General features: G+C 36.0%; 1 protein-coding gene across 4 annotated transcripts in view; it reads right to left on the bottom strand.

The window, feature by feature from the left end:
- The window catches only part of Arhgap6 (Rho GTPase activating protein 6), a 470,700-nt gene that overhangs the window by 159,651 nt on the left and 284,910 nt on the right, over positions 1-26,139 (bottom strand). The window contains exon 1 of one of the 4 annotated variants that reach the window (XM_046424261.2): positions 24,698-25,629. The exons of the other annotated variants lie outside the window; for them this stretch is intronic. Coding sequence (XP_046280217.1) covers positions 24,698-24,712 — 15 coding nt within the window. The 5' untranslated portion in view covers positions 24,713-25,629. Of the gene's footprint in view, positions 1-24,697; positions 25,630-26,139 lie in introns of those variants that run through there. 4 annotated transcript variants of the gene reach the window in all.

Raw genomic sequence — 26,139 nt, 5'->3', positions numbered from 1 at the left:
CATGGGACATTTATGGATACCTAGAGACATTTTTGGTTGCCAGAGCTGGGTGTCGAGGGTACTATTGGCATCTAGTGCATGAAGACCAAGGGACACTACTAAAAATCCTTCAATGCAAAGGACCAAAAAGAATAATGTGACCCAAATGTCAGCAGGGCTGAGGTTGAGCAATCCTTCTTAGGTAAAGGGTGTTTCCCAGGTTAACTTGTGCAACAAGGCAACAAGGCAACAATGACAATCCTTATTTGGAACACATGTAATATTTTACCAAAAGGATTTTTCTTCTTCCATGACAAGAAAAATGTAAAGTTTTCCTTCTGGTTATTGTTGGCATCTCATGGAGTAGCAAACACATGGAAGGTTGAAGGGGAGTTGTGCTTTGATATTGAGTGAAAGTAATGTCTTCATTGTAAAGCAGGAATCATTTGACATAATAAGAAAACCCATCCAAAAAATCAAACAGCCAAAGCTTGAGCAGTGAGTTTGAATAACTCTCTCCCCTCCCCCAGTCCCCAGATCTCAAATACATGATATTCTCTATAGCTTAGGAGTCACTATTAAACTAAAACTTTTAACAACCTTAAGTAAACACCTTCATTTTCCATAAAATTAAGCAATGGCACAGTAATATAATTGCTTACAGCTGCAAATGCCTCATCGTGAACTAGAGACTTGTTAAACGTTGAAATTTCTCTTCAATGACTTATAGTGTCATTTCTAAATAAAAATTTTAAACTATTTCATTAAATATGGCCATGGTAGTTCACTTAAATAATCTGATATACTTGATACAAATAATCTACTGATTAAATGAACAGTACATATTAGCTAAAATAAAAAATCCTGCATTCCTAAATAGAAATTACTTTGCAATTTAACATTAGGTACTTCACAGTATAAGTTACTCATGTTTTACCCCACCCAAAAGAAAGAAAAATAGAAAACTTCATGCTAAGAAGTACAAAACTGTTTCCTGTGTATTTAATCCCTGAGTATCTATGATATTGTTTACATTACAGGTTATCAACATTTCAGGAGAGAGATGTCAAGCTTCTGAATGGGGTACTAGAGAGAAACTGAGGTATGAAAAGTACAACCGATGTTCATTCCTGCTAAGAAATAAAATATTGCTCATATGCTCCATTGCAAAAACTTGAAAGAAAAAAAATAAACTCCTCTCAATGTTCAAATAGTCCAGGACAAAACATATCAATCATTCACCTTTAGTATGAATCACTTTCATCAGATTCTTAGGTCCCAAGACCAAACTGCATTCAGTCCTTTAATGACTGGAAGAAATTTGATGTTGCTAGGTGTTTTCCAAACTCCCAAATAATTTTGGAATACTGAATACCTCTGGGAAGGGCACACCAAGTGAATATTGCCACCCAGAGGGGTGCTGTTAATGGTATTGTGTAAAGGCATTTGGATCCCAAAACATACGCATGAAATACCACTTCACTTAAACATAGATACTGTGGGTTCATTTGGTAGTTATTTACCTGGCTGTCTACTAAGTATCACGAATGGAGGTGCTGGGGTAAAAAGGTCTGAGTCTGACTTCACAATGGTTTCTAGGAATTTTGTGTTGAATACAACCTGCTTTTGAATGTAATCTTATGCTACCGAGAAAAATAGACTTGTGTTTATTAACATAAAGACCTGATCTACAATTACAACAATCTTGGTGACCACAGACTTTAAACCAAATCTTTGATTAATTTATTCCATTAAAAGGAACTTTACAGGGTTTGACAGGTTAAAGGCATCAACAAAACCCTTGCTAATTTAGTGAGTACTTGGCTTGCTTCTCTTTACATACATTAATGTGGCACCCTTTCAAACAACATTCAATGATAGTTTATACTGAATCCCTTACACTACAAGAAAATTACTTTCACTTTGTAAATGCTGTTATTTTGGTTTAGCTTAATAAGTTCATTGTTCTCATTTTATTGAAGGAAAATAAAAAGGTGTCTAAGTCATTTCAGAACTTTGTATATTCATCCCCAAACACTTCAGCATCATTATCCTTTTTGGTAGATATATCTACAATACAGGAGCATGTCCTAGTGACAGTGGATCAGAATAGGGCTGGATATGGTGGAGAGCACTTGCAGAATCATGCAGAAGTTGTGATGGGAAAGCCAGCCTCAGATTCTAATCCAAATGCAATACTATCTAATAAAATGAGAGCAATTTATGTATTTGGCTCACTTGTAAAATGGGAATAAATTCCTCTATCTAGAAGGATTTTAAGAGGCTTGATTAAGATTCAATGTGAATGTATAACAAGTTCTTAGAAACGAAAACCTATTAATTAAATGAGTATAATGCATGTCCACCACCAGTATTTTCTGCCAAGTCTCAGGGTGCTCTGTCATATTAATCAAAATCCAAAGGATACTCACCAACTCTGCCAAGGGTTAATGACATGCAAGACACTATCTTTGTAGCACTTCTAGACTCTCTTCAGAGTTGTTGAGAATTTCTGGGGTAACATTTATTTCTATAGCTTGGTTTATGATTTCCTTAGATATTTTTTTTAGTTGTAGATGGACATGATACCTTTATTTTATTTGTTTATTTTTATGTGGTGCTGGGGAAAGAACCCAGTGCCTCATGCATGCTAGGCAAGTGTTCTACCACTGAGCCACAACCTCAGTCTGGTTTATGATATTTTATTCCTTCACCACTAAAAACTTTGCATAAAACTTCTTAAGTCTATAATTATTTTAGTGTTCCAAAGTTGCTAAAAGGCACCTGAGACCTTGGTGTACAAAAATTCTAATTTCAATTTATTTTTCAACACATCCAATCTGAAGAATATTAACTCACCTAGCTAGATTGTTCTTCAGACCAAATAACTGAATGTTACAATTAAAATTTTCCTAGGATTATGAAACAGAAAATTCTGTGAAAGACAATCAATTTGATTGTATTCTGGCGACTCATTATAAGAGGAAAGTGTTAGAAACAAACTTTTCCTCTAAATCGCAGCTTTATCATCTTGGAAATTCTAGTAATCCCATTATACCTACACAAGAAAAGATCCTAAACTTTAATATGTGATGAACTTCAGGGAGGCTAAGAAGCCTGGGAAATGTTGACACCAGGGTTATGAGATCATTACAGGAAATTCCTGGAGCTGGTGATAGAAGAATGATTCATTGGCTTTCTGTAAAATGGTAAAGATTTTATGGATTGACAGTGAAATAGTCATTTTTCCATATTTTCACGTCTTGTTGGTATATTCCATAATTTAACATTCTTAGAAACAGCAGTTTGTTTATCTCAGAACAACACATAAGGGACAAATTAGAAAATTTCCAGCCAATTCCCTCTCACTTACCTAAAATTAAGAAATAAATGACAGTTGTTTTAATGAATGCATTAATTTAGTAATTAAATAATCCAACTGCTAACCCTTATCTCTGTTAACTCACCTCCTTCTAACAAGTTGTTAAAGAATTGCATCTTCCCAAGCATGCCTGTAATCTCAGAGACTTGGAAGGCTGAGGCAAGAGGATCACAAGTTTGAAGCCCGCCTTAGCAATTTAGAGAGGCCCTGAGCAACTAAGTGAGACCCTGTCTGTAAACAAAATACAAAACTAGGGTGGGGATGTGGTTCAATGGTTGAGTGCCCCTGAGTTCAATCCCAGGTACTGAAAAATAATTTTAAAAAATGCATCTTTGTCAGATTCATTTTATTGTTTGTTGAAGTATTCACAAGCAGATTCTGGTCATCACTTCATAATAACAACAACCTCAACTACAACCACCACCAAAAAAGCTAACAATTACTAAGCACTTATTAAGAAACAGCTATTGTTATAAGCACACACAAGGGTGTTTCACCATGCTGGTTAAACTTGGGGTGGAGGGGAGAAATAGCAGTCCAATAGTATAAAGCTTTAGTTAGAAAGGAGTATTTAGTTTGAGTTTTTTGTACAGTGTGGTAAATAAAGCTAATAATCAAGTACTGTACATTTCTAATTCATTAAGAGAGCAAATTTCAAATGTTCTCATCAAAACAAGTTTAAACATTTGGTTTGATGTTAATTAGCTTGATCTTATCATTCCATGTTGTATTCAAAATCCTAACATAATTTTGTACACTGTAAGTATATACACTATAATTTTTCAATATATAATAAAAATTCCTATAGGATCCCTATATTTCTCAAGGGTTAGTGAGATGCATGTGGGTCTTAGAACTCTTTCCATCTTGGCATCTCTGAAGAGGATGGTCTCACATTAAAAACCAGATAAAAACTTAAAAAATCCTATATGGATGTGTCTTATGAATTAAATTCATATAATATAAAACCAGCCATTTAAAGTGTAAAATTCAGTGGCAATTAGTTCATTCACAATATTATGCAACTACCACTTTTATCTAGTTCCAAAACATTTTTATCACCTCAAAAAGGAACCTAGTTTCCATTAAATGGTTTTTCCCCAGTGTCTCTATATCCAACTCCTGGCAGCCACTAACCCATTCTTTCTCTATAAAGTTGTCTAATCTGTCTTTAATAAGTGGAAATACATGTGACTGTCCATGTGTGGCTTCTTTCACTTGTCATTATGTCTTCAGGGACCATACATGTTGTATCATGTAACAGTACTTAATTCCTTTTTTTATGGCCACATCATCATACATTGTACAGATATACCACATTTTGTTTAGTCATTCTTCTGCAGATGGACATTTGAGATTATTCCCCTTTCTGACTTGTGAGTAGACCTGCTATGATTATTCACATAGAAGTTTTTTGGTTTTTTTTTTTTTTTGAATACCTATTTCAGGGTTTTTTTAAACCACATAACTAGGAGGAGAAGCAGTTTCATTGAATGAATGAATATATATATATATATATATATATATATATATATATATATATAGGAGTGGGGTTGCTGGGTAATATGGCATTTTGTGCTTCACTTGTGTGTGTGTTGCTGGGGATGGGATCAAGGGCCTCATACACACTAGGCAAGTGCTCTACCACTAAGCTACATCCCAGGCCTACTTTTTGAGGAAGCCCTCATAGGCTATTTTACATGGACTCATATGATAGACTGGTTTCCCTACCTGAAACCTCTGCTTCTCTAATCCCTGCTGTTTATACTGCTGAGAGGGTGATCTTTCTCAAACAAAAGTCTCTTGATAGTAGTGTTCTGCTTTAAAACCTGCAATATGTAGAGGACCACTGGCAACTCCTTGGAGCTCTATACAGTTCTCATAGGCTAGGCCCAACCTCCCTCTCAGAATGTGTCCCATTTTCCTTCCTTTCCTCTTTTCCTCCCCTCTGCTCCACTGTCTTTCAGGAATGTGACCTGAATAAATAGACCAGTTAACTGCAATTTCCTCCCATGTCTTGACATTCTGCCTCTCCTGGAGATCCACTCAAAAGCCATCTCTTCGAGACCAGCTTTCCTGAAACCCGTTCTTTTCCTGGCTGAAGACATACACTCCTCTGCCTGCTCTGCTCTAGACATTTTATGTGGACCTTTGTCAAGATATCTGCCCTCCAAAGGCCTCATTATGTCTTTAGGGACCTAATTACTTGTGTATAAGTCTCACCTGCCTCACCCATTAACTTCCTTGATGGCCAAAGTCACGTTGTTTGCATCACCTGTCATGATGCTTTGAACACAGTCACAATTCAAAGAACATTTTCTGAAAGTACTGAATTAAAGAGTGAACCCATCAATAGTGTCAGCACATTGGCCAGAAGCACTCCCTTTGCCTTCTGGTTATCTTCATCAATCAGGTATGCCTTTGGGGTTTTAAATAGTAATTAAATAGTAATTAAATAGTAATTGCTTCATCAGAAAGACTAGTGTCTGGAAGTGAATTCTGAAAGGACTTTGTATAAATAGTTTAGCTTTTTTGTGTCTCAGTTTCCTCATCTGCAAACTACAAAGTAGGTAGGTTTGCCTTGATGATAAAAAAAAAATGTATAGCCAGTGTAGTGGCACATGCCTATAATCCCAGTGGCTTGAGAGGCTAAGGTAGGAGAATTGCAAGTTCATAGCCAGCCTCAGCAACTCAGTGTAACCCTAAGCAACTTAGCTAGATCCTTTATCTAAATAAAAAATACAAAAAGGTTGGGGATGTAGCTCCATGGTTAAACACCCCTAGGTTCCATTCCTGATATAGCCCATGAGGACTGTATAGAGCCCCAGGAGTTGCCAGTGTTCCTCTACATATTGAAGGTTTTAAAGCAGGACACTACTATCAAGAGACTTCTGTTTGAGATGGGATCAAGGGCCTCACACATGTCATTTTATATGAATGTATATATGAATAGTGCCTGTCACATGTTCAACTTTTAGAGGAATTTGTTAAATGATAAAAGAAATGAGCCAAATGCTCATGAGTAAATCTGTATCAAGATAGGCAGAAGAAACACATAGCTCTATGAGCTAAAAAGTCAACACATTTAATCAGACGCACTAAAGGCTCCATGTGAATTCAAATGCTATATGTCTGTTATCAATTCACTATGTGTTGTTTTTCTGCTGTATTAGCTTTGGCAATCTGAGGCCAGGCTAAAGGGGCTCTTTCAGTCTAATCCTGGCATCTCACTTCACCCTATTGCCATGAATAAATAACTGATAACTATTTGTTGATCAGACTTCCCTGGGCCACTGGAACTGATTACAGAGAAATCATACCCATAACTGGTTATGCTTATTTTCAAACCAACTGTGAAGCTATGTGTAAACAACTAACAAAATTGAGCATATTGCTTAATCAATGAGAACAAAGTACCTAAGTACAAGAATATTTTCATATGATATGTTTAGCTTCCTCCCTTGAATATACTCATTTTGGCTCTTTTATTGGATTTTAAAGGTTTAGAGTGTTGTTCAAGAACAAGACCCCTTGCTCACATTCACAGACCCTTTTTATGTTGTTCTTATTTTCATAAACAAGGCCCTCTTAGATCTATCTCCTAGAATATGCCTTCTCTGAATAAACTCAAAATGTCCAATTCCTTTTTGTAACTTCCACTCAGAGCCTCCCTACAACATTTAGTTTGCTCCTTCTATTTAGTGCTGATGTGTTGTTCACCTTCATTTGGAACTTTTTTTTTAATCTGATGCAAACACAAGATAAGAACAGGAAATTCTCTAAAGGGTATATGCATTCCCTCATTCACAGTGCAGGGGCACTGGGTCTGTGGTTGGGAGATGCACTGATAGCAGAAAGCCTACCCACTCATATTGTATGTAGCTGGGCTTCCTGGTGATACTAGAGGCCTCCTTCATCCCTATATCTGATAGGGTGAATATATCAAAGCACCTCTCTTCCAACATTAATTATTATGGCTTGACTCAAGTACATTGGTATTGATAAAGTGCATTTTTAAAACTAACCTTTTATTTTTAAATAATTATAGATTCATATTTAGCTGAAAAAATAATACAGAGACATCTTCTGTATGCTTCACCAGGCCTCCCCTAATAGAACATCTCAAATAACTATAATGTAAAGTCACAACCAGGAAAATGACATTGATAAAATCCAATTATCTTATTCATAATTCACCAGTTACATGTACTCATGTGTGTTTGAATGTGTGCACTGATGCATAGTTCTATCCAATTTTATCACATGTGTAGATTTGTGTGACTATCATAATAGTCAAGACACAGAACACTTCCACTGCCACAAGGATCTCCCATGCAACTTGCTTTATTGCTACTGTCATATACCTCTCAACTCCCTGTGTTATTTGCTTTGGCAATCATAAATCTGTTTTCCACTTTTGTAACTGTTTTCATTTGAAGAATGATATATAAATGGAATCATTAAGTACATGGCCTTTCAAAAATTTTTTTGTAGTTGTAAATGGACAGAATGCGATTATTTATTTTTTTATGTGGTGCTAAGGATTGAACCCAGGGCCCCACACATGCTAGGCAAGTACTCTGCCACTGAGCTACAGCCTCAACCCACACATGGCCTTTTTTAATAGACTTAATTCAGTCAACATAATGCCCTTGGGAGCCAGCCAAGTTCTCAAGCATATCAATAGTTCATTTCTTTTTATTGCTGAGTAGTATTCTATGGTATAGTTATACCATAGCTTATTTAACCAAAAATACAATCTTGACTCAATGCAAATTATTAACTGCATGAGTGCAATAGTGAGTAATATGACTTGGCAAGGAATTACACAAATGACTGTGTTTTTATTACAAGACATTCATTAGATGAAAAATGAAATCAATTTTCTGTATATGTTAGATTAATTTGCATGGGTGTTTCAGCCAGCTAAATATTTCAACCTGGACTATGTTAGCCCTGAATTATCCAAATAATTGTGTAAAATTTTTAAATTTAATTTAGCACACAGAGACTTCCTGTGTGTGAACAAAATGCTGGTGATTATAATTATTAGAACTCAGTCTTCTGGCCCTTTTCTCCTTTGGAATTTACAGGGAGCTGATGAGAGTTTAAACACACTGTATTTTTGGCAAAGGACCCTCATGCTTTGTCTGCATTTTACAGCTTCCTTTGCACCTGGGAGCAGCTATTTTAGGACTGTCTAGACAATCACCCCAGCTTTAAAGGTCTTTTCCTTTCTACTCACATAGTCATTGAGCATGGAAGGTAATAAATAGATGATGCTGGCATACTCTCATCCAAGATACTATTCTAATAAAAACAGGAACAAGAATGATTTTGTTCTGGCACACAAAATTGGTTTACTATGAAGCCCTAGACTTCTACCAACTGGTCAAGCTTCAAAGCAAGAGGAAGCTCCTCTACTATCCACGCCTCTGTAAATGTACTAGCAGAATCATACTTCTTGTTTGAACTGTATGCAATGATTACTAGTTGACCATTTCAGATACAAAAAATGACAATGCCGAATGATTCAACCCAAGAGATTTGCCAAGCTATGTGTGGGTGGTCTGGTTCTACTTTCCTGCTCCAGTTTCCAAGCAACATTCATCTGGGCTCTAGTGATAACCCAGAATGCAGAGTTTCTATAGGCCACTCTTGCTACTACAGGGCACTAATGTGATCAAGCATGATCCTGGGGTGTTTCTTATATGCTTGCCCTAGGTAATTCCTGTGAGTCAGGAAGATCCTAAGGAGACATGCAGAGAGGAATTCTACTTTGCCCCTAACACTTTCTTTCAAGAAGTGAGAAACATTTTGAATGAGAATAAAGTACCTAAATATAAGATATTTTCATATGATATGTTTAGCTTCCTCCCTTGAATCTACTCATTTTTGGCTCTTTTATTGGATTTTAATGGTTTAGTGAGAGTGTTGTTCAAGAATTAGACCCATGGGATTACACCTGGTCCTGATGGTGCTTTTGGAACGCTCCTAGGAATCTTCCTGGTACCCTTTGATGGTCAAAGGAAAATAAATGCACCAGGATGAATATACATATTGTGTATATATGTGTTTGAACACACACACACACATATATATATATATATATATATATATATATATATATATATATAATGCATAGTATAGTATATAATCACATTAAACACACATTATATGTACATTTTACATTTTATGTTGTTACATAGTATAGTTTATAATTTATTTTACCTATGGATTACTATTTTGTATTTATTTTTCAGTAAAATAAGATATGTCTACTTACTAGTTTTCTGCTAACATACTATTTCTACCATCACATTCGAGAACTTTTGCTACCCCTCTGTTTATCACATTTCTTCCATTGCTGATATATGTACATGAATTAGCTTGAGATCTAATGTCCAAAGCATTTCTCCTAAATATCAACTGCAGCTTCAGAAACAAGAGCAGCCCAAGAAGGTTGAAGGAGATTCATACTAATGCCACTCACAATGGAGAACTTTGCCTGCACTAGGCACTGGCCTAAATGCTGTGGTAGCAGTAGGGCTACAAAGTCACTGAATACTCAGCATCTAAGCAGATTACAATTCTGTCAAGGAATAAAACTACAAAATCAAGAAGATGGAAAAATATACCCTGTTCATGGATAGGCAGAACTAACATTATCAAAATGGCGATATTACCAAAAGTTCTCTATAGGTTCAACGCAATGCCAATCAAAATCCCAACGACATTTCTTGTAAAAATAGATAAAGCAATCATGAAATTCATATGGAAAAATAAAAGACCCAGAATAGCAAAAGCAACTCTAAGCAGGAAGTGTGAATCAGGTGGCATAGCGATACCAGATTTCAAACTACACTACAGAGCAATAGTAACAAAAACAGCATGGTACTGGTACCAAAATAGGCGGGTAGACCAATGGTACAGAATAGAGGACACAGAGACTAATCCACAAAGTTACAACTATCTTATATTTGATAAAGGGGCTAAAAGCATGCAATGGAGGAAGGATAGCATCTTCAACAAATGATGCTGGGAAAACTGGAAATCCATATGCAACAAAATGAAACTGAATCCCTTTCTCTCACCATGCACAAAAGTTAACTCAAAATGGATCAAGGAGCTTGATATCAAATCAGAGACTCTGTGTCTGATAGAAGAAAAAGTTGGCTCCGATCTACATATTGTGCGGTTGGGCTCCAAATTCCTTAATAGGACGCCCATAGCCCAAGAGTTAATAACTAGAATCAACAAATGGGACTTACTTAAACTAAAAAGTTTTTTCTTAGCAAAAGAAACAATAAGAGAGGTAAATAGGGAGCCTACATCATGGGAACAAATTTTTACTCCTCACACTTCAGATAGAGCCCTAATATCCAGAGTATACAAAGAACTCAAAAAATTAAACAATAAGATAACAAATAACCCAATCAACAAATGGGCCAAGGACCTGAACAGACACTTCTCAGAGGAGGACATACAATCAATCAACAAGTACATGAAAAAATGCTCACCATCTCTAGCAGTCAGAGAAATGCAAATCAAAACCACCCTAAGATACCATCTCACTCCAGTAAGATTGGCAGCCATTATGAAGTCAAACAACAACAAGTGCTGGCGAGGATGTGGGGAAAAGGGTACTCTTGTACATTGCTGATGGGACTGCAAATTGGTGCGGCCAATTTGGAAAGCAGTATGGAGATTCCTGGGAAAGCTGGGAATGGAACCACCATTTGACCCAGCCATTGCCCTTCTTGGACTGTTCCCTGAAGACCTTAAAAGAGCATACTACAGGGATACTGCCACATCGATGTTCATAGCAGCACAATTCACAATAGCTAGACTGTGGAACCAACCCAGATGCCCTTCAATAGACAAATGGATAAAAAAAATGTGGCATTTATACACAATGGAGTATTACGCAGCACTAAAAATGACAAAATCATGGAATTTGCAGGGAAATGGATGGCACTAGAGCAGATTATGCTAAGTGAAGCTAGCCAATCCCTAAAAAACAAATGCCAAATGTCTTCATTGATATAAGGAGAGCAACTAAGAACAGAGGAGGGAGGAAGAACAGGAGGAAAAGATTAACATTAAACAGAGACATGAGGTGGGAGGGAAAGGGAGAGAAAAGGGAAATTGCATGGAAATGGAAGGAGACCCTCATTGTTGGACTATTACACATAAGAGGTTGTGAGGGGAATGGGAAAAAAAAACAAGGAGAGAAATGAATTACAGTAGATGGGGTAGAGAGAGAAGATGGGAGGGGAGGGGAGGAGGGATAGTAGAGGATAGGAAAGGTAGCAGAATACAACAGTTACTAATATGGCATTATGTAAAAATGTGGATGTGTAACGGATGTGATTCTGCAATCTGTATTTGGGGTAAAAATGGGAGTTCATAACCCACTTGAATCTAATGTATGAAATATGATATGTCAAGAGCTTTGTAAGGTTTTGAACAACCAATAAAAAAAATAAAACTACAAAATCAAGTGGAGAGGGGCTGGAGTTGTAGCTCAGTGGTAGAGCGCTTGCCTAGCACGCATGAAGCTCTGGGTGCAATCCTCACACCACATAAAAATAAATAAGTAAATAAAATAAAGGTGTTGTGTCCATCTAAATCTAAAAAAAGATTAAAAAATCAAGTGAGAAACAAATAAAATATGAATTCAAGTTCTAGGGGACTGGCTTAAGAGTAGTACAATTGGAATAAATTGCTTTGACCTTTCCTATTTCTTCCCCTTGAAAACCAGGTAATAGTAGTTCTGATCTTACTTTTGCTTGCACTTAGCACTTAATAAGATAATTACTGAGAATTTTATATCAGGTCGAGTGTGATTGGTAAACTTAAAACACTATACATGCAGGCCATTGCATTTAGTGTGTATTCATTGTATGCATATGCTACCCCATTTCATGAGCAATCTTAATCTTTTAATGTTTATTACTTTCCTACTTTTTGATGGGCAAATTAGGCAAAAAGAAGCTAATCTCATCACTACCATGGACTCCTTGAAAACAAGTGGAGAACAAGAATTAAGTCCCAAACTGAAGGCAAATTTCTCCAGAGTCATCAACAATTCCTCACTTCTCAATTTCTTACTTTCTGATTTTTCACTTCCAGTCACTCTTTAAGACAACCCAATCTGTTTTCTGCTTCCACTATTCAGATAAGACTGGTTTGGTGGGCTGGGGCTGTGGCTCAGTGGCAGAGTACTAGCCTACCATGTGTGAGGCACTGGGTTCAATTCTTTAGCACTGCATATAAATAAATGAAAAAAATAAAGGTTCATCAGCACCAATTTTTTTTTTAAAAATGACTGGTTTGGTTAAAATCACCAATGACACTATGTCGTAAAGTTTAAGAGACTTGTTTTCGTTCTACCTGACTTCTCATTAGCATTAAACCCAACTGACTGTTCACCCCGCCATATTGACTCAGTTCCATTTCCCCACCTTACGCTATGTTCCACTTCACTCTTTTGCTGGTGTCCCTCCTCCTTTGGAATTCTAAATGAAGGTGCTCCTCACAGTCCCATTCTGGACCAATATCTCTTAGTCATTCCTTCTCAAGATATGCCTGGTTGGAGTTTGTGAACCTTCTGAATAACACAAGACAGAAACAAAGCTTGTCGAGTGAAGGAACCATTGTGTATTAATTGCTAAATTCCTAGTACCCAGAAGAGTCTCAGGCGCACTCTGTGTATTCAGGAAATATTCATTGAAATGAATAAATTTCCTGACACAACTGTGAAAATGCATGCTCCTGAGATGACTCCTAGACTTTTAAATGGGAATCACAGCTCATCTGAGAACCCTGGCCTTCTGCCACAAAGCCTTTCATCCATGTTCTTTCCCAACCTAATAACCTCTCCCCTTTCCTCAGTCTTTGGTGTTCAAGGAAGCCTTCCCTGACTCCCAAACTAAGTCCAGCCCCCTATTGAGCCTTCTCATAGAACCCACTCCTTTGTGCACCTTATGCCATTCTAATCTTACACATACCTGACTGTTTAATGAATTCCTGTCTCTTCTGCCAGCCTGCAACTTGTCAGGTAGGCATGTACTCGCCATCTCTATCCTGGACTCAAGAGTGGACCCTCGATAAATATCAGTGAATAAATTGTTAATATTAATTAGCTAGGTTAATATTAGTGTTAGCATATAAACATATTAATAATAAACATTTACATTTTGTAAATGTTATAGTAAATAATTAAAAGTCAAAGCTGTCTAAAATTGTATATATAGCGTATACATGTGTATAGATTGTATGTGTGTGTGTGAGTGTGTGTGTGTGTATCTTCCCATCTAGGAGCTTCATATCTCCACATGAATGTCTATTGAGTTTTTCTATTTCAACCTTTCCCAAAACCCTACTTCTTAATGCCTCTCCATCCAATCTTGTTCCTTCTTGACATTTTATTCACATCACTAAATATTATTATCCACCCAGTTGGCAGACAAAAACTTTGGAGCCACATTTGATTCCTCATTTTCCTTCACTAGTTCTCTGTTCTATATTAGATCAAATACTTAGTCTTGTTGCTTCTAGTTCTAAAATCAATTTCAAATCCATCTCTTCATCTCCACAGCTGCTGCCTGCATCTAATCCTCTGTAAACAGCTAAATGATTACCAAGGCCCAACAATTCCCTTTGATCCATTCTTGCTTTCTTGCAATTGATTTTTCCACATTGCCATGCATTGGAAATGTATAGTGCCACCAAAGGTTCATGTGCAAAAATACTTGGTTTCTAGAATTGCAGTATTGGGAGGTGATATAGACCTTTGAGATGTGGGACCTAGGAGGTACTTAAGACATTGGAGACATGCCCTCAAAGGGGATTTTAAGATCCCAATCTCTCTCTCTGCTCATTTCCAGATGTAAGCAGTTTGCTCTGCCACACACTCCCACCATCAAATGGAGCCACCCAATGTTGGGCTCAAACCCCCAGAAATATGAGCCAAATTAAGTCTCTCTCAACTTTATAAGTAGTCTATTTCAGTATTTCAGTATAGTGATGCAAAGCTTACTAACATACACAAAACTAAAACATCAATCAATTCATCCAAATTAAAGATCTATCCCACTTCAATGGCTTCCTGCTGCAACTAATGAAGTAATCTACCTTAGCTATGCTCTGCCTATCTGTCTCCACACCTTAGGCCATTGTTCCCCTCTCAGTAGACTTCTTTTTACCTTTATTTTATTTGTTTTTATCTTTTTTTTTATGTGGTGGCGGGAATTGAACTCAGTGCCTCACACATGCTAAGCAAGTGCTCTACCACTGAACCACAACCCCGGCCCCAACTCAGTAGACTTCTATATCCACTTTGCACATGCTGTTCCCGCTGCCAGGAATGACTATCCCATGTGCCCCCCACCACTGTGTTCACTTTATTTATCTGGCTCTTTATCGTCTTTCAGTCCTCAGATTGATTAATACCTCAGAGCAGCCATCTCTAACATCATATAAATTGAGTTCTCCTTCTGATATCGGTTATCACAGGAATAATCAAGCAGCATTTACTCTGATGAGAAATTCCTGATTTACTATTGTTTATTATCTTGTTTCTAGATGAAAAGTCCCATGTCACTCTTGTTCATCATTTCATCCTCAGCACCTAAACAGAGCCCAGCACATAGTAGATTCTCAATAAATGGCTCTTTCATGAATGAGTAGAATGGAGAAAAACAAATTAGTATACTTCCAGCAGGTTAATGGTTGCCAGAAACCTAAGGACAAAGGAAGGAATTGACTATTAAGGGTAAGCCTAAGGAATTGGGGAATTTTGATTGAACTCTTCTGTATGCTGATTGCAGTGGTGGTGATTACATGCATTTATGCATGTGTCAAAAGTCATATCAATGTACCCCCTTCAAAAGCTGAATTTTATTCATCTAAATTAAAAAAAAATCAATACAATTATTCTGATCCTGAGCCCATGTTAATCCAAAACAAATCTATGAATCTAAGGTTCAGAGGTTTGGAGTACTTGCTTTTTTGTGGGGGGTCAGTTAACTTCCTGCGTTCATGGTCAACTACTGACTCAAATCATACTTCCCCATTTCTCATTTATCAGTTTAAAGAAAGGAAACAGGAAACAAAATAAAGATGTGAAAGATAAACAATATAAGAAAAGACACAGTGGTAAAACAATATTTAAAATCATCATGTGATAAAATGTCAGCATTTCTTTGTGACATTTGGCTCTGTTTATATTGGATCACCCAGTGCTGCAGTGGCTGTGGGTTGATTTCATAATGGTGCCTCCCACATAGACACCCACAGCTGACCTCTGCTTTATGCAGTTGATAATGACTAAACTTCACATATTATGCTGGCAAAACCTCCCCCTTCCCTGGAGAGCTGTTACACACAGGGAATTATAGTTTCACAGCTGAACAGTGTTTCTCAGAATGTATCTTGATCAACTTGCATTAGAACAAAGTTATATGAGCTGATAAATTGCTATATTTTGCCAAAGTATTATTCATCATTGTATATTTGCCCAATATAGGCCACTGAGAAACCCCATCGTATCAGGGGAAAAGAAGATTGTAGAGATATTAATAGATTCTTTAGATGTAAGTTGTATTCTCTAAAGTAAGCACATGACATACAAATTTCATCTTATGACCTTTCCTCCACCCACCCCCACTATAGACTTTCATCCATTAGAACATGTTGATGGATATACAATTTCAAAATGAAATATTTGGATATCTGACTCTGGTTTAGGGAAAGGGAAATGGTGAGCTAATTTCCTCTTTTATCAAGCTGAATCACTGAGTTCACTCTGTTGCCATGCATGCATAAGCAATGCCATAGCAACCTCCTGGGTTTGCTCTTAAACACACAACAGCAGAACGATGCTATTAGGTACATTTTTTTTAATCCTTAGATTTTTATTTGTTCTCTTAGCAGTTAAAATTTTATATCATATTTTACAGTAGAGGACTCTTTTTCTTCTCTTTTGGGAGTCTCATTGCTGACTACTATATATGTCAATATCAGCACAATAGAAAATCTTGGAAAGTTCTTAGAAAACTGCCTAATAGTTTTCCTTTTACTTCACAATCTCTAGCTCACAACTGAAATTATGCACAACTGTATAGCATAGTGTGGATTCTCTTTGCAAGGATCATAACTTTAAATGGGACTGAAGTATCTGATTTCAATTCATGAAATATAAACATATATGGGCTTCTCATTTATCTATTCTCTTAGTCCCTTCTCTGATGCTATAACAAAATACCTGAGACAGGGTGATTCATGAAAAATAGAAGCTTATTTGTCTAATGATTCTTGAGACTGGGAAGTTCAAGAGCATGACATTGGCATCTGCTCAGCCTTGGGTGAGGGCTTTCTTTCAGCAACAGAATATGGTAGAGGGCATCACATGCTGAAATACATAAAGTTTGTTAGTTTAGATTTATCTTTCTGTTTTTACAAACTCACTAATGCCATCATGGGAGTTTAATCTCCAAATACCCTTAATACATGAATATGGGGATTCATGGGGGAGCATAAGAATGTGGCCAGAATATCATTGTTTCTACAAGTTCTTGTTGTAGATCATAATGGGCAGATACTCTTGAATTATGCTACTTTGGGGATTATCAAGTTTTTCACTTATAAAATATCTTTAATTTAGGAAAAGTCCATCTAAACTAATTCTTAACATCTTTTTTTATCTTTGTGATTTTCCCCACCAATGTGTGCTCTGCTTTTCCTGTTGGATGGCCAAAAATGAAGGAAGTGACTATATAGAAGTGGCTTTGACAAAATGCCACCTCAGTCACTGCTGTCTAATATCTTTGGTGAACAGACTACACAAATAAATGTCTTGTTTGTGAAATGCCTGAAATGCGTTTCAGATTCAATATTTAACTCTTATTCAGCTACCTCTGCCAATAATTCACTTAGTTAAGGAATTAATATTTGTTATTTTAAAGAGAGGCAAAACATTTTACTGAAGTTTTGGATATCCAATCCACCCACAATCATATGTTAATGTATTCAAAGCTAAGGGAGATTTGATCAATTGGTTTTTTACTTAAGTATTTATAATTTGAAGGCTATATATCAGGGACTTTAGAAAATATCAACTTTCCTATTGAATTGAAAATGTGTTGGTGAATTGGCATGCTTTCATTTCTGATCATACAGGGAACTGCAAATTCTTAACACTGGAATTGTTCTTTTTAAGTTTTTTTATTTGTTCTTTTAGTTATACATGACAGTAGAATGTATTTTGACATATTATAAATACATAGAGTATAACTTCCCATTCTTGTGGTACATGATGTGGAGTTACACTGGTAGTGTATTCATATATGAACATAGGAAAGTTATGTCCAATTCATTCTACTGTCTTGCCTATTCCCATCCCCACTCCCAAGTTTACTATAGCTAGCTTTTGTTGTTCTTAGAAGTGGGAGCAAAAGAGTCAATTCCATAGGACTGTCCTGATTATAAATATACAACTAGGAAACCATTTGTACTTCTTGATGAATCATATTTTAAGTTATTTGTGTACTATGATGAAATGATTTTTTTTGAATAACTTATAATTTTCACGCATGGTCCCTGGGGTCAATATTCATTTGAAAAGCTAATATAGAAACATGATTAACATTAGTGCTTCTCACCCCAAGCTGACTGGTGGAACATTCAGGACGGGGCCAGGAGTCAAGTGTTTTTAACAGTCTCTCTAAGGGTTTCTGATGCAGCCGAAGTTTGAGAACCACTGCAATTAGGGGTTCTCAACATCATCATTATTGATCTTTGGGACCAGATAATTCTATATTGATGGAGGTGCTACAGGATGTTTAGCAGAGTCCTGACTTCCACCAATTATATATCAGTAGCTCCCCTACTCCAGTTGTACAATCAAAATGTCCCATTGTTAAATGTCTTCTGGGGGACAACTATCAGCAAGTTGAGAAACACAGGGTTAAATGATTTGGACCAGAACCCTTAGGGGTACTCAACCTTAGTAGCACAATATAATTAATTAAAAATACTGATGCCCATGGTTGCATCCTAGCCTCATATAAAATTTCCGTGGGTGAGTCGATATTGGACTTTTTCAAAGCTCACTATGTAGTGGTAAAGTGCAGCAAAGATCACAAAAATTGTATTGACATTGTACTGCCTTAATTTCCTTACCTGGAGATGGGTGTAACCACCTGTTCTAATCACCACAAAGAATCAGATGAGAGAACATTTGTGAAAGCAGTTTCATAGAAAAGTAATAAATATGTTGAAGAAAAATAACGCACTTCAAAAATTGCCATGAAAATGAAAAGTTGTATTCAGCTTTTTATTGTGAATTAGTATAATTTATATTCACTATACTAAGATACATACCCCATTACCAATAGGGAGGAAATATGGGGCATTTTCAAAGTCTCTCTTGGGTATAAACTCATAGTACTATTTAGCCCTTGATGGACAGAGAACATACAAATCGAATCAGTCATATTATGTACCAAAGATATTCTAAATATATAAAATAAAAACAATTTCTATTTTTTGACTCTCAACAACTCATTTTAATAAGTGGGAAAGAATTCAGACTTCTCTGAATTCTTTCTGGTAATAATAAATTACCAGAAGAGGGGAAGTCATGTGTCAAAGTCTGATGAAGGCTACAATAATATCTGTAATGTATTATTTCTTTTTAAAAAGATAAAAATATCTGAAGTAAACAATAGCATATTTTAACAGATATTAAATCTTGGTGACAAATATATATTTTTGTAATTTTTAAATATTATTCCTTGTTTGAAATATTGATTCGAAACTAAGAAAGAATGTTAAAATCAGCTTAAACAAAGCACAAGAGAATACTCCAAAGGAAAGAAGAAAGCATGACCAGGTCAGTGAGAGATGAATATGGAGATCCCACCAAAATGAAGAGACTAGCTGGGTGCAATGGAGCTTTATCTCATAGTGGCTTTTTCAGTTTATATTGTGGGTTTATGCAGGGAAGGGACATTAGGTCTTTGACATTTAAGAGCAGTTCAAACTTACCCCTCATTAAAGGAAATTTTTATAGTTTATTTTTTAAGGTTATATCAGCTTTAAAATGAAGTTACTTGTCATAAAATATTTGCTTCTACCCATTTTAATAAGTTACATAAGTGGTAATTCTTGCATTCCTCTCTAATAGATACTAATACAGTGGACTGAAACTGACCAAACTATTCTATTTACATATATGAATACACCACCATGAATTTCACCTTTATATATATATATATATATATAATTTTATAAACATATAATATAAATATATAAATAAATATATATTTATATATAATTTCATATATATATATATATATATATATATATAAGTACACACATATAGCACTAATATTAAAAACAGCTAAAAATAAATGGAATATCACTAGAGTATATTTAGGGGAACAAGAAGAGGGAGGAGGTGAAGTACTGGGGACTGCATTGGAGCAAATTATATTCTATACTTATATAATTATGTCAAAGTGAACCCCAATATTATGTACAATTATAATGAACTAATAAAAATTATCTGGGAACTTTGAAAAATAAGAAGCCAATATGGTGGCAAATGAGACATTTGATACAAAAAGTGACGTGAGAAGACAGCCTTTCAGGTACATCTTTTAAAAGAACCAATTTGCCTGAAGCACTATCCTTGCATGGGGACTGCATACAGATAAGTAAGCTAAACAATTATTTTCCAAAAGTAGGAGTTGGCAAAATACAGGCTATGGGCCAATTCTAGATCACTGAGTGTTTCTGTAAAAACAGTAATAGTTTAACACAGCTCAGTTCATTCATTCATTCACTTATTCTTTATGGCTGCTTTCGGCTACAGCATCAGAGTTGAGCAGTTGTGACAAAACTGAATAACCTCTAAAGCCTAAAATATTTACCATCTGACCCATTACAAAAATCTTCCCTAAATCCTGTACTTGTATATTAACATATGAAAGTTTCCAAGAGAAAACTAACAATAATGACTTTTTGCACTCTGGACACATTTATACTACATTTTTATTTAAATACAAAATTATAAAGATCTAATATTAATTATCACCTTTTCTTTTTATAAAAACTGATGTGACATACAAAGGAAACCTAATAGGGGATGCATTAATGATAAACAATTCAGCATATTAACTAAAAATCACTGTTTCAGAGTTTCTTAACCTGACCCTTTTCCTAGAATATAACCATTTTATTTTTATGACTATTTGCACTTGAATAACTATCATATAGGTAAAATAATTATGGAAATTTATTTATCAAGAATTTCTCCCTTTTAAAGTAAAAGTAGAAGTTGTAGTTGTATGTATGAGAGAAATATAAAAGTAATAATTTCTAACATCCTTTCAAAATAAGTAACTTCATACGGAGTAAAGATGATATTTCTGTTTTGAAATTAATATTTGCCTATTTTTAGTTTATTTCATATGCCTATATTTTCCAATATTTTGGAAATTTAAGTGAAGGAGATACAGCTACACAAAATTTTATTGTTCCCAGAAGCCTCATAAACTGAAAATGAGACCTTACTGATATTCTTCACTTTGTTTCTCTTCAAAATTACTCTAAAATAGGAAAACAGTAAGAAATAAAATAGAGAGTGCAGAGCTATGGTTGCCAAGACAACCATAATCATATTTCCTTTGAACTATAGTGGAGTAGCCATCACAGTTCAATTCAAGTTCACATTTCCTCAGGAAGTTTATATATGTTTAAAGTTCTTACTATATATAGGAGCATCATTTCAATCAAGAAGGTGATGTTAGGGATATAGAACAGGAATTGAAATGACCATGGCAATTACATTATGGTAGTGAGATGAGAACAACACTTGCTCACATGTCGAATGGGGAAGATGACATTTCCTTCCACTCCATTCTGTTCAACAAGCATTTGTGGTACTATGCTGGCTATTACCATTAATGGGAACATGAACCCCACCCATAGAAAGGTAACAAACACATAGTAAGTTAACCGCAATCCCTTGGTAGACCCCATGAGTTAAGAAAACTATATAACAAACTCTCTAGAATACCTGGTATGCACACTCTACAAATTACCATTTTGTGGGTAAAATGGCAAACATTTTTGAACATTAATTAGTTTTCATAGTGAAGAAAAGAACACTTTTCCTATGCAATTTTGAAGAAACGATTATTCATTTATATCTCATTTTATACTGTCTTTAAGCCAGAAGGAATTTTTATTTTCTCCAGGAGATGGTCAAGATCTTGGAGGCTGGGCAGGAGAGGTTGCCTCACTGGACTCTAAATGATCTTTGTTCATACTTTTCCACTCAGCCACTCCTGAATTCTGAAAGTCCACAAAGATGGTTGAAATGTTTGAAAGTTCACATGTATTTTCCCATAGAAACAATGACACATAGTGGTTTTGTTTCCCAGGCCAGCTCATGTGGCCTCATTTAACCCCTAACACACTTGAAGCACAGAGCAGGAAACATAAATATAAATGGAAGCCCTATTCTAATCCTTCTGAGATCCTAAAGAAGAGAGGAAACTCCCCATCATATGACAGGGGAAGATAGAAGAACAAGCATTGGGCTGGAGTCAGAGGTCTCTGTCTCTGTATTTGTTCCTTCTCTATGCCTTCAAGCCAGGGACCATGTCCTGGGAGGTCGCTGCTAAGGCCCCTGGATCCAGCTCAGTAGCTTGGTCCACTGCAGGAACTCAAGAAAATAATTTACCAAATCAACAAATAATGAGCATACAATTGTGGGGTTGTCCTTTCAACATTTTGGAGGCTTAGTTTCTTCCTCTGTGAATTAGATATTTGAGAAAAAAGAATAGCAAAGTTCTTTGCTTGTTTTCTTCTCTAATCATATTGCCCTGAGATCTGTGGATAACTCCTGTTATTACTTTCTTTGTTTAATTTTGCTTTGTGTAATAGGGATAACAATAGGTTCCAAAGGACTGGATGGGAAGATATCACAAAAATAGAGACAGAGTTAGGATAAATTTTCTACCTCTGGTGGGGGACTGGAAAAGCAGATTTTTGGAAAGGAATTTACTAAAAACATAGACACCAGCATTTTTCACCGAGATGGCAATGTGATAAGAAGCACTCCCATATTTAACCCATACAATGTTGTCCTTTTCGAGTAACTCTCACACTGTCTTCCTGGTGTTTCATTTTCCTGGCAATTTTTAAAATCCTTTTTTTTTCATCTCTAGTACATTTATCACCATCTCACTTGCTTTATTGTTTACTGTCTACATTTTGGCCATCTCCTAACTGTCTAGAAAGTACCACCAGGGCAAGGATTTGTGTCTGCTTTGTTCATAGCTATATCTCTAAAACCTGGAACAGAATCTGTACATTGATGGTAGGCCATCAATGTACATTTAAAAATTAAATAAATAAATGAGTAATTGAGATAAAAAGGATTACTCTTCTTCAGATCCAAATAAAACAGTTAGACATTTCAAAGGATGAAATGATTTTATCCAAATAAAACAGACATTTCAAAGGATGAAATGATTTTCCAAAGAAGAAAAGGAAGTATTAACTAAAGACAAAGTTTGGAGAGTTATTAAATCCAATAGGAAGAGGATGATCATTTTTGTCAGAAACACTACGGGAAGGAGACTCAATAACCTCGATGACTACCTATCAAATTCAGTAACCTGAGTAGTTGCTTCAATGGAAATGCTCTTGACATATTAGAAATCAACAAACATAAAGAAGGAATGCTGTATGCATCTTAGGCTCTAATCAAGCCTCAAGATGCCTGGTACAATGGGAAACATCTGAGCCAGGTGCCTCCTGGCCTTCAGAATTAGTTTTTATGCATTCACATTCTTGCACTGCCCCATAATGCCTGTTGATTTTGAGCTGTTAAGAAAGCATTCCAATGTTCAGTTTTTTCTTTGATTTATAAAACTGGAATTTAGTTTCCTGCTTTGCAAGATGAAACAGGTGAAATATAATGATGTAAAGAAACTGAGGAAATGGAAGACCTTCAATAACTGATGGTCAGTCTTACTATTGACCGTCAAGCTCTTTCCTCACCAGCAGTAGCCTTGTCAAATTAACTTAAACCCTCTGGCTCTAACTATCCTTCCTTCAAAATGAACAAATTGTATGGGAAGGATCCCAAATGGACCACTGAAATTTCTCTACACTCAGTTTTATTCACTATATTATGTCATTATGAAGGTGGGTGAAATAATGAGATCTTTTAACAAGAACCCAGAATTAGCTATACATGCTTGTTAAGTATTGTGAATTGTCTGTGTTACACTGTGTTATAGTTCTACTGTTGATACTGAACTATAATTTTTCCTTAAAAACTATTCTAGGAGAAGAGTAAATTTTCCATGTCTTTGCAATTCAAATCCCAGAGAGTTTTTCAATGTTTCGGGGGATGGTTGGACTGAAGAGGTCCAATATTTTAAAGATGAATGTATTTGGGTGCCAAAATATTCCTTTTGTGTATATAACTATGTCCCAAAATAGAATCTTAGAAAAGAGAAGTGTGGTTTAGAAATACCAAGATACCTAAAAATCCAGCACTGTTTCATATGTGTTTCAGTTGATTTACACTTTAAATTTGTTATTCATTTATAAATTTCCACATTTCTACTGACCAAAACAGGATGAATTTAACAACTTGTAAATTATGAAAAAGGAGGAAAATTAAGTTATTAAACAAATTATTTTCCCTTTGTATCATATGCAACCCATAAGATATTTAATGTACTATTTACCTTACGGAGAAATTTACTTGAGCTTAGTAGAAAATGATTTACTGGCTGCCAACTAACATAATCTACAAATCATTTTCAAAAATTATCATTCAAAGAGCTCCAAGAGGAGAAAAATCTCTTAATTTTAATACTTTCTACAAAAAAATGGTCTAAAATATTTCTAAATAATTAGCAAAAAAATCTTCACAGATGCATTTTTATGTTCTAAAAGCATATCTTGGTGTGAACAACACACCTGTCCTTTGGCTCATATTCATAGCATGTGGACACACACATTCACACACACAATGCACCGCCTACTTCTCTCATTTCCTCCTCCTTTAACCAGATAATGGAACATTTTACCTCGACCATGTATACCCTTTTTATCTGCATAAAAATAATGACTTTAAACATTAAAGAAGCATAAGAGCATAATCAGACAGATTAAAATGAATAAATTTGTAAAATAAAAGTAAACCTTAAATTCTAATGCGTTTTTGCCAGATAAACTATAGTTAAATAAACATTCATATCAAATAATTAAACACAGGTGACCTAGAAACACCCAACTTACAAATATCCTGTACATGGGAAGAGCTGACCCAAGTCAACCAGATAGGGAACAGGGCAGGATCTCCCCAGAGTTGAAGGCAAGAAAGATTCCCCTAGGATTCACCTAGGTCTCTTCCTACTGGATACTGGTGTTGGTCGTGACTATAGTGGAACGGGGAAATGGGAAGTCATGGTCCTCATGCCACTGCAACACTCTCTGCCCATTTCTCACCAAGGAATCCATTTCCCATAAAGGTTGTAAAGAGTGCCCTGGTTCCCAGGCCAGCCCATCAGAAGTCCACTGGGCCCACAGTGCAGCTTGAACTGTGCTATTAATACTAGGCTGACTTCCCAGTTGGAAGCCAACTCTAGTTCTGACAGTTCTCGTCAGCTCTGTTATGGTTAAATGGATTTGTGGGCGGTCCTGGGAGCCTGCCAGTTAGAACATCCTTTCTGTGGGAAAATTCCTACTGAGGCCCAAACAACTCACTGTCAAACATGTTGTAGGCCACAAGTTGGAGAGAGCCTCACGCATTGACAAATCAATCCTTGCCTTTTCCTCTGGAAATGTTTGGGTGATCATTACAGTAAATTCTACCTTCTCCCTGGCAAATAATTGGTACATTTTCCTGACATAATTGATACATAAGCTGATTGGACCTTCCCTAACACATGTGCATGCATGCACATACACACACACACACACACACACAATGATGCTCCATGCAAATGTGTATTCATCTATATAGAAATGTCTGTCTTTTCTTGGTAAAGATTGATCATGGCCTAGGCTTCACCTATGTGCTTTAACTGTAGTACATTCTACTCATTCATTCACATCCATGACTGGCCCGCAACCTTAAAAGACAACTAAAGGACAACCAGGTAAAGCATGGAGATGCTCAGTCATGGGACAGTAAGTGAAAGAACTGTAAGCAAGATTAACCTGACATTGCAGTAACAAAATGTTCAAATCAAGAGACTTATTATATAATAGTACTCTTGAATACATGGACCTTATGTGTACAAAGGATATTGTTCTCACCAGTAGCAAAAAGGTACTTTGGTACAAGTTGCTTAACTACACATTCAAATGGTTTACACAAACACACAGACACACAGATACACAGACACACACACACACAGAGAGAGAGAGAGAGAGAGAGAGAGAGAGAGAGAGAGAGAGAGAAAATGAAGCATAGGAGATACTGAGAGATTAGCAGATTGTAATCTGCTAGGAGACGAAGTATATTTCCTGTCTAGGAGCCTTAAAAATACCACTGCTAACCAGTCCAAATAAAGCAATGGCTATGCTGAAGCAGGTACATCTAGTATGACTTCAATTTGTTTGGTAAAAAGAGGTAAAGAACTTCCATATTTACTTAAAAAATAGCTCAAGAAGCACTGGATATCAGAGTACAGAATGAATGATTCTTCAGCTTTGATGTTATGTCTTTTTTACTT

This window comes from Marmota monax, unplaced genomic scaffold, assembly GCF_021218885.2.
Source record: "Marmota monax isolate L192 unplaced genomic scaffold, Marmota_monax_Labrador192_F-V1.1 WCK01_AAM20220418_F8-fsc00089, whole genome shotgun sequence".
NCBI classification, from domain to species: domain Eukaryota; kingdom Metazoa; phylum Chordata; class Mammalia; order Rodentia; family Sciuridae; genus Marmota; species Marmota monax.
The sequence above is the reverse complement of the archived record's forward strand: the minus strand, read 5'-3'. Positions and strand labels throughout refer to the sequence as shown.